Consider the following 9,922-nt stretch of genomic DNA (forward strand, 5'->3'; position numbering starts at 1 on the left):
TTAAATTAGATTAAGATAAATAAATTATACTGAATTATACTACCAACCTGGGTTAAATTATGGTTCACAAGTGGTACGGTCAATAACTTGTTTGTTAAACTAAATTTAATTTATACCACCGCCCTGGTTAAACTTCAATTGGTTAAACGCCAATTTTTTAACGCCACTTAGCTCCCAGGCACTTTGTTCTCCAAGCCCTGTGTGAGCAAGCTCAAAATGAGTGATGCACTAGTTTATAATACACCTGCTCAATGAGAGACACCTGAGCTCAATTAACCCCTCCCCCTAACAAGAGCACTGCAACCTGAGGGGGAAAAAAAAAAAAGGGAACAGTTTAAAAAAAACTGACAGAAAAGGAAAAGAGTTTTTAAATACTAAAAAAGGGTCTAAAAAGGAAGGGAGACAACATGTATTCAAAAAATCAAGCACTCAATATATCCCAAACAGTTCAAATCCAAATTTTTTACGCCACTTAGCTCCCAGGCAATTTGTTCTCCAAGCCTTGTGTGAGCAAGGCTTCTTTGTTGTTGATCTGTGGCTGGTTCTTACTTGCGTCATCTAGGTCAGTATTATTGTTGTTGTTATTCCTTCTCCGGAACTAGTTCTATAGGGCAATAAGCCAAGTATTGAACAGCTTAATTTTTTTTGTCAGGTAAATGTGCCCTAATACAGAAATACCAGCCTGGGCTCTCTACAGCGTACCTTGGTCATATAAGGCTAGGTTCACACCTAGGCGATTGAGCTGGTGAGCTGTTTTTGCACGTTTGTCGCATTTTTTCGTTTGCGCGACTGTGCTTTGAAAACCGCGCGGTTGTTGAAATGTCTATGGGACCCAAACCCCGCAACAACTGGCTGAAAATAGCTCCTGCTCCTTTTTGCGCAACAGGCGATTTTTGTCCGCAAGACAAACCGCAAAGGTGTGAACAGCCTCCATTGACTTCAATGTGAATCTGTGTTTTGCGCGATATCGCGTGACTCAATCCGTGTGATTTAAATCGCCTAGGTGTGAACCTAGCCTAACAGCTTGCATTTTTTTGTGGTTTGAGACTGTAATCAGACATGTGTAAGAAGACACATACTCGCTGTCTCCTCACATTGTCACTTTCTTATAATGCTGGCAGACAGTGTGGTGGTCCACTGGGAAAGATTTCTGTATACAGGACGTCTGTGAATGTTCTCATTGTATGAGTATGCTAATTGCACAAACACTCGGCCTGATTTACAAAAACTAGAGTACAGAAACGGGAGCAACTGCCCCTAAAACCAGTCAGATTGATTCTTTCACATGAAGGGCTCAGATTGGTTTCTGCAGGTAATCATTAACACTTTGCCTTCAAGGTTTGGAAATGAGCCTCTCCGTGTGTTATTTTGCACTTCAAGGATGCAGATGTTGGATGTAAAGGGATTGGTGTCAGTTAACATCAGATTACCCCCGATCTGGCATGATCAGATCTAGGTCCACTCTGTTCAGTTTGTTTTTCCAGACCTGGCCAGAGTTGGGGGTAACTGGGTGTTAACAGACGCCCATTCATGTAGACTCTGCTACCATAGACTAGGATTGGGCATCCGATCGTGTCCACCTGAAATACTGATAGGTGGACCTAATCGGACTGCCTGTGTGAAAGGGTCCTAAGACACAGACTCTCTCAATGGTACACAATGGAAAAAACATTGTACTGTAGTTTTACAACTGACAGCCATACTATGAATCACGGGTAGAGACATCTTACATCAAAGGTAAGTATTATACAGTCAGAAGCAAATATAAGCATTCACAAGGAGGAGGATAATACCGGGGCGATATTGTCTAGGTAGAGGTCCCCATAGACACCATATTTTAGCAGAGAGCAGTGGTTCTCACCTCACTCCTATGTGATTTTATAAAATGGAAGGTTGGAATTAACAAGATTCTTCCAGCTTTCCAAAGAGGGTGTTGAGGGACCTTTTTATATATTTAATACTTTTAACCGCATACATTACAATGTAAATATGAAGCCAACTGGCCATGTTCGTTTTGCCTGTGTCAACCAATAACAGCTCTGATCAGCTTTGGGAGATAAGTCGAAAACCTTCATTTTCTTTTAATTATTATCACCTGCTTCTTGTCCAAGTAGATGTGAAACTTGCCTCTAAAACTGGTCATTCATTGCTTGCTGATTTCTCTTTGCAGTCGTGAAAGACTTCCAGGAATATTTAGAGCCTGAAGACTCATCCGGTTCTCCGCAGAGAAGAGTGCCTACAACTTCAGGCCTGGAGGACGAGAATTTTATCCTTCCTCTCGGGGACAATGTTCTAACCCACAACCTTGGCATTCCTGTGCTTGTTGTTTGCACAAAGGTCAGTTCTTTCCTGAAGCAGCAGGGCAGGACCTGTAGTCACTAAGGTCTTGTTTGCACAGGCAAGTCAAATGCAGCTTTGGGAAAGCATTCTTTAATGTGTATCTTAACCAGAGGTGTCTAACTTATAAGGGCCACGTTTCTAGTTGAATGGTGGGCCACGTTTCTAGTTGAATGGTGGGCCACATCTAATGAAACCTTTTTTTTTTTTTTTTCTCTTTAGAGAATATTTGCTGAGTGGACCACCAACAAACCCCTAACTATATGCTATTGAAAATTTATATTTGTAATTAAAATGGAATTTCAACAAAGAATGTGGTCTGTTGTTGGGCACAAGCACTGGGGTTTAGATCTCTCTTGGAATTCTAGCAAAAAAAATATTTTTTTTTGGCTAAATTGGAGATGAGTTAGAACTTCAGTCAGGTCTTTATCAAAGTTATTTTCTCCTCACTTTCTGTCACTGTGACGCGTGTCAGTAGGGAGATCTGGTAGGTGAGGGCTATCACTGGAGTCATATGGTAAGATTGAACTTATGTAAATACGAAAAGTTGATTCTCCTTAAAGGAGTTTTATCTACAATAATGACACAGCGACAAGTGATCTAATTGTGTCTCTGATTGCGTTTAGTAAAATCTGTTCAACAGATAATCTATTTTTGCGTTTATAGTTGGAAGAACCAGGTAAAAATAGTCAGGTAGGTTGATATTGATATAAAATGTTTAATAAAGCACAACCAATGTGTTTCGTGGGAAGTGCCCCTTAGGGGCTTAAAATATGGTTTATAGTTTAGCCAATGCAGGCTTTTTAATGTATTGTAGCTTACCAGTCTTTAGATTTGGTGGCTGTATTCATTTTTCCCCAGGATTTCTTTTCTCTATTTTCACCTGATCCTGAAAATAACACACTTCCTGCCCTAGGGTCACAACACTCGCTCCTCCACTGTATCTTCCTGCCCTAGGGTCACAACACTCGCTCCTCCACTGTATTTTCCTGCCCTAGGGTCACAACACTCGCTCCTCCACTGTATCTTCCTGCCCTAGGGCCACAACACTCGCTCCTCCACTGTATCTTCCTGCCCTAGGGTCACAACACTCGCTCCTCCACTGTATCTTCCTGCCCTAGGGTCACAACACTCGCTCCTCCACTGTATCTTCCTGCCCTAGGGTCACAACACTCGCTCCTCCACTGTATCTTCCTGCCCTAGGGTCACAACACTCGCTCCTCCACTGTATCTTCCTGCCCTAGGGTCACAACACTCGCTCCTCCACTGTATCTTCCTGCCCTAGGGTCACAACACTCGCTCCTCCACTGTATCTTCCTGCCCTAGGGTCACAACACTCGCTCCTCCACTGTATCTTCCTGTCCTAGGGTCACAACACTCGCTCCTCCACTGTATCTTCCTGCCCTAGGGTCACAACACTCGCTCCTCTTCTGTATCTAGAGGGAACCATGGTTGTCACTCATGCTGGACTTCAAATGTGTCTTCCACTCTGCTCCATTACATGGGTGTTAGGGAGATTAGTAGTTTACGGAAGGAAGATAGGATTGGTTGCGGTTTAACTTCAGTTCAGCTCACAGGAAGTGACCAGGACATGGCATTTCTGGCAAAGTGTAACAGATATTTTCTTTATGTGCTAAAAATGTTCTTGGCTTAAAAAAAAGGAAACTAATGCAGCCACCACATCTAAGGACTGGTAACTTGCAATGTATTAGATTTTTGTTCTTGGGCTTCGATATCCTCTATTGGGAAAAATAAAACTCTTCACTACTCTCCACTTTATATAAAATATAAGAAATGTTGATGAGGTAATGGAATGAATAGTGGGCTTGTTGGCAGAGATGTACTCTGCTTGTGTTCTAATTGAATTGCAGTTTGTAGTGCTGTGCTGTCTGTGGTAATCAGTCCATGAATCTCATCCCAGAAGAATCTCATTATAGGATGTTAGAACAGGTGGTGACTGTCACTTTGTCTTGTCATGTCTCAGTGTGACGCTGTCAGCGTGCTGGAAAAGGAACATGACTACAGAGACGAACACTTTGACTTCATCCAGTCTTACATCCGGAGGTTCTGCCTGCAGTGTATCCTTTCTCGGCTTCTTTTCTGACGGCAAGTGGAGAATGGAAGGAACAGATAGCCACAGGAGGTGTACTGCATCCACTAATAGAAACTTCTCTAGTTGGAGCATGAAGCAGAATGTGGGACTGATCCGCTGCTTTGTAATTGGATTGTTTGCCCCTATCTGAGATAGAAACGGCTCCATCAACCCCCTACTGGAATTTTGTACTTTGCCGGATCAGTACTGTAAGACTCTATTTTCAAATTGATTTGTACTGGTTACAGAGGTTCAGAATACACTGAACATGAAATGAGTCATCCAGCAATTTTGAATAACCTCCTTTAAAGCGCACCTTCACCCTAAACTCACAGGGTTATCCACAAAAGGGTGAAGAGTGTGGAGAAGGCAGGAGAAGTGAACAATCTAGGACAAAATAGCTGATTTGGAAAAAATTTCCAGTTCAGCTATGTTGTCCTATGTTGTTCACTTTTCCGGCCTTCTCCAAACTCTTCACCACTTTGTGAATAGCCCTGTTAATGTTTTTGGCATTGTAAGGCCCCATTCACACTGGATCTACACGGCACTTAGATTCCTGCGGCAGGATCCCAGATATATATTTAGGTGCGCCCGCTGTACCCATTGAAGTAAATGACAGGGTGACAGCGGCGGCATCTGTCAGGGGCAGTCTGTGTGTAATCGTACATGGTATGATTACATGTGGTTTGGGATAAATGACTTGTGTTGGACAAGTGACAGATGAGTCCAGTGTAGAGCTGCAGCTAACGATTATTTTCAAAATCGATTAGTTGTTGCAGCCCTAGTCCAGTGACAACCATCTATCCTAAACCGCATGTCATTTTTACTATGTACGATTATATGCAGACTGCTGCTGGCAGATGTGGCCACTGTCACCCTGTCATTTACTTCAATTGGTACAGTGGATGCATCTGAATGGGACACCTGGTATTTCTGCCACAGGAACGGAGTCTAACCGCCATCCCACATGAGTGTGTGTGTGTGTCCCCTTTTAACAGGAGATGATTAAATATATAATATATAAATAGATTAGGCGAGAGATCTCTGTCTGCACTTGCGCATGCTCTGGTGCCGCATCATCAGGGGGGTTGCTAAAGAACCAGGAAGAGAAAGTTGCCTATAATCTGGATCACTGTTTTTTAAACTGCTGGACGTTTGGCTGCATGTGGCATAGTCCGGATCGAATAATGGGGATAAGAGCCCATAGACAATAAAGTCCCCATTATGCCCATGTGTTGTGGAAAGTCATAGAAGGGAATTCATCAAAACTGGAACAGACCCAACCTGGAGCAGCTGTGCATGGCACCCAATCAGCTTCTCTTTCATTTTCAAATCTTAACTGAATAAACTGAAGAGAGAAGCTGATTGGTTGCCATGCACAGCTGCTCCATATTTAGTCTGCTCCAGTTTTCATAAATTCCACTCATAGTACTTTGTGCAGTGCATTGTGGTGCCATTAATTTACTATGGCACTCCAATGTGTATTGTATGAGATAGAAAATAACGTCACCAGCACTCCAAGGGATAATAAAGCAATAGTCCATTTATTGGCACATTGCCATTCAAATGCAAGGGCTTTCGGGGCCTCAGAGGGTCCCCTTCATCAGGCTCAGAATGGCTTGATGAAGGGGACCCTCTGAGGCCCCGAAAGCGCTTGCATTTGAATGGCAATGTGCCAATAAATGGACTATTGCTTTATTATGCCTTGGAGTGCTGGTGACGTTATTTTCTATCTCCTCTTTGCACTGCGCCACCCCTGGCCACTACAAGCACCTACCCGTCTATTCGGGTTCTCTTTGACTCCGGTAAGGAGTGGAGCAAGAACTTCTGATTTTTCAATGTGTATTCTAGGCGCCAACAGACCTGTGCTGCAGCACTCCATACAGCACATGCCATGCTCACTGTTGTGTACTTGTCCTTAATACATCTGACAGATGGCTCTGCCTTAATATATACTTCTGTCAAGGAAGAGAAGAACCTGGATTTATTGTACAAGTACATTGTCCATAAACTGTATGGATTTCACTTTAATAATCCTGCCTTGGTGGTGGAAAAGGATGCCGTGTTTATGTGAGTTTTATTTTATTTTGTTACTCCTATGCCTTCACCATTTTTGTTCCTTTATTTTATTTATCCAATTCAAACTTTATATATATATATAAAGTGAAAAAATACGAGGGAGCATGGAGCCGGCTTCCCGGCAAATCAGGAAGCCGGGCGTTGCGTCATTACACTGCATCCAGCTTCCTAATTGGCCAGAAAGTCGGCTTCATGCTTTCTCGTCACATAGTGACGAGAAGCATGGGGACTGCTTCCCTGCTAATTGGGAAGCCTTGTGGCGAGTCTTTACACGCCGCCTGGCTTCCCGGCTAATCAGGAAACCAGGTGGCGAGTCATTACACTTCCTGAATGGGACTTCGGGTATTCGGTATCGGCGAGTAGCGGAAAAAAAAAAATCGGAACTTGTACTCTATTCCGAAATACTGGTATTTGTGCATCCCTAGTTCAAAGCAAGCGTATGCTCTCGCTACCTAGGCCTGGGGATTACCTGGGAGAGCAGTATGGTTGTGGGCTTGAGCACCATTTGTGGTATCATGCCAAAAATTCCATATTCCTTACTGGTTTGAGTTTGGTAGACTATTACATGTTTGCGACAGCCAGTCCCAAGTTCAGGAGGGCAGCAGTTCTATCAGCTGCTCTATGGAAGTGAAAGTTTGTTTTTATTGGCTTCTATGTGCTCTTAACGTTTTTCTGTTGTGATGTTTTCTTTAGTCCTGCTGGTTGGGACAATGAGAAGAAAATCGGAATTTTGCATGAAAATTTTGCAAGCATCAAACCAGAAGATGCCTTCGAAGACTTTATTGTAAAGCCGCCTGTTAGAAAGGTATGTCATTACTTTATGTAAATGATGTGGTGGATATCTTTATGACTTAGGCTAGGTTCACACCTAGGCGATTTATCACGCAAAACACAATGGAGGCTGTTCACACCTTTGCAGTTTGTCACGCGGACGAAATCACTTGTCCCCCAAAAAGGTGCAGGAGCTATTTTCGGGTGGTTGTTGTGCGGTTTGAGACTCGGACATCTCTATGCATTGAAAACTGCACGGATTTTCAAGCGCAGTCGCACAAACGAAAACAGCTCACTACCTCAATCGCCTAGGGGTGAACCTAGCCTAAGAGTTGTACTAACTCTTTTCATGGTTGCAGTCCTGTCATACTAGATCATCTTCTTTCAAACATTGCTGTTTGTCTGGCACAATCGAAGCGCTTATCATTGACTTGAATTAATGCAGGAGTCCCTAGAGGGGAATTTGTAGATTGAAATTGTCAGCGGATGGAAAAGGTCTACCTAACCTAATCTGTGTCTTTTCTCACCAGCTGGTCCATGATAAGGAGGTGGCAGCAGAAGATGAGCAGGTCTTTCTAATGAAGCAACAGGTATGGCAGTTCATTCTCCTTTTAAATCACTTTTTTTTTTAAAGTAAAGTAGATGCAACTTTACTATATGTACAAAACAAAAACTATTTTTATAGGGCAGATGATTTAAAGATAATCCAGGGTAACAGAGAAATCTTTTTAGTCCGTGTGTATGCATTAAAGAAGAATTATTGGTAGAGTAAAATGTACTCTTCCCAATGCTTTGAGCTGCAGTGTCACACACCGGCTCTATAGATCAAGAACTATCTCAAAGCAATGATTGCTCTGTTAACGGTCTTCACGCATAAAGCTGTGACTGTCAGGGATTCCCCTCCTCTCCCTTTCTTCCCCTCATTGGAGGGACAGACAGGGGAGGGGGCAGGCACAGCTGGCTATGGTGCTAGAGAGGCAGACCCAGCTGTCAATCATGTAGCAATATTGTGGGGATATTTCCTGGCTGCAGCACCGCTCTGTGCTGTCAGCATATAGCACGCTGTAGTCGGCTATATGCTGAGTTTGGGTCACAGAACTAAAGCTGAAAAAAAAGGCTTTAGTTATCTTTTAAAGCATGATTCAATTCATATGTATGCATTGAAACATGACTAAAGGACAGCAAACTGAGTAAAGATATTTTAATGTGTAGTTTCAGGAGCAGTGTAGAAGTATAATTGATACATACCTCTGTATCTGCTGCTGTAAAAAATACTTTTCATTGATGCTTGATTCTAATGCCAGTTTACGTCTGGGCCATGAGTACCTCTGTGCGCTGTGCATAATAGGGATGTGTCAATACGAAGCAGATTGGTGCTCAGGGTCCAGAGGTAAGCTAGAACTGGGAGCCAACTTCAGGGTACCACATTTATACAGCAGCAGATCCCTTGATGACAGCTATGGAGGTAAGTTGCAGCTTAAAATTTACCTCTGCCAAATCGACAGCAAATCTTTTGGGTTCAACTTGAAAAATATAAGAAACCTGTCTTGTATATTGTCTTCCATGCACACCAGGATGAAGTCCCAGAGAGAAGGGTCCAGCATCACAAACCCGCTGACTAACTTTTGCTCAGTGCAGACTAAGTGAAAGCTTTGCTCAGAGGAGGGGGAAGCAAAGAATGGACCCTGTCATTGTGTTGCTGCTTCTTTATTCAGCTGTCTTTACACATTAGGGACATTGTGTCACAGAATGCCGCCTGCATTTTTTAACACTGCAGCTGTGATTTCTGCGAGGGCTCATTAAATGTCATTATGCATTTTATCAGTTAGTCTTGATTTGGCCTTGGAATAGCCTAATCCTGCAGAAATTGGCAGAATTGTGTTCCAGTTCTGTGTGTGAGGTACCAGAGATCTTAGGGCATAGTATATCATCCAAGGTTGGATTTCTACAGCTCACAGATTTTAGTCCCCATGGATGCAAGGAATGTTTTTCAGGGCTGCCAGCTAAGCACATAGCATGTACACTTTTGAGGCCCAAGCATCTGGTCAAAGAGATGGGTGATTGATTTGTGATTACAAGGTGTGTGCTTGTCCAGTAATTTGTAGAGCTCATTTTCTTTCACATGCAGACATTTTCCAACAAGCTGGAAAAGATCTGTAGCCAAACGGCAGTCATTTCCTTTTTTCCCTTAAAGGAGAACTATGAGGTGAGTGCTTTTCACTCACCTCATAGTTCTAGCCGACCTGTAACAATGAGACTGTCACAGGTCGGCTCAGTAGATCGGGAGGTGAGCGAACACATGCCGGTGTTCGCTCACTTCTCGATCCTGTCACGGCTTTCTGCCGTGACAGGGGAGGGGTTGGATTCCCCCCTCCCCGCTCCGATCCGCCAGCGCTGACTGGCGGAACGGATGGGGCGAGTACAGCTGGCTCTGCCTCTAGATAGGCAGAGCCAGCTGTCACTCACGCAGCTGGGCGGATCTCGACATCGATGTCAGGTTCCGCTCTGGCATCTCAGTATACCGCTAGCTGTAGTTCGCGGTATACTGAGCTTAGGGTGACGGGAGGACGCTAGTTTGTGTCCTCCCGTTACCCTAAGGAGAACTATGGGGAAAAACACTGACCCCATAGTTCTCCTTTTTAA

General features: G+C 43.5%; 1 protein-coding gene across 1 annotated transcript in view; it reads left to right on the plus strand.

Annotated features, from left to right (window-relative positions):
- DYNC1LI2 (dynein cytoplasmic 1 light intermediate chain 2) overlaps positions 1 to 9,922 on the plus strand; it is a 54,422-nt gene that overhangs the window by 28,101 nt on the left and 16,399 nt on the right. The window contains exons 5-9 of the mRNA XM_018566456.1: positions 2,171 to 2,337; positions 4,322 to 4,415; positions 6,364 to 6,499; positions 7,202 to 7,313; positions 7,810 to 7,869. Of these exons, the coding sequence (XP_018421958.1) occupies positions 2,171 to 2,337; positions 4,322 to 4,415; positions 6,364 to 6,499; positions 7,202 to 7,313; positions 7,810 to 7,869 (569 nt within the window). The remainder of the gene's footprint in view (positions 1 to 2,170; positions 2,338 to 4,321; positions 4,416 to 6,363; positions 6,500 to 7,201; positions 7,314 to 7,809; positions 7,870 to 9,922) is intronic.

The sequence above is a fragment of the Nanorana parkeri genome, unplaced genomic scaffold (assembly GCF_000935625.1).
Source record: "Nanorana parkeri isolate BGI_ZX_2015 unplaced genomic scaffold, ASM93562v1 scaffold950, whole genome shotgun sequence".
Lineage (NCBI taxonomy): Eukaryota > Metazoa > Chordata > Amphibia > Anura > Dicroglossidae > Nanorana > Nanorana parkeri.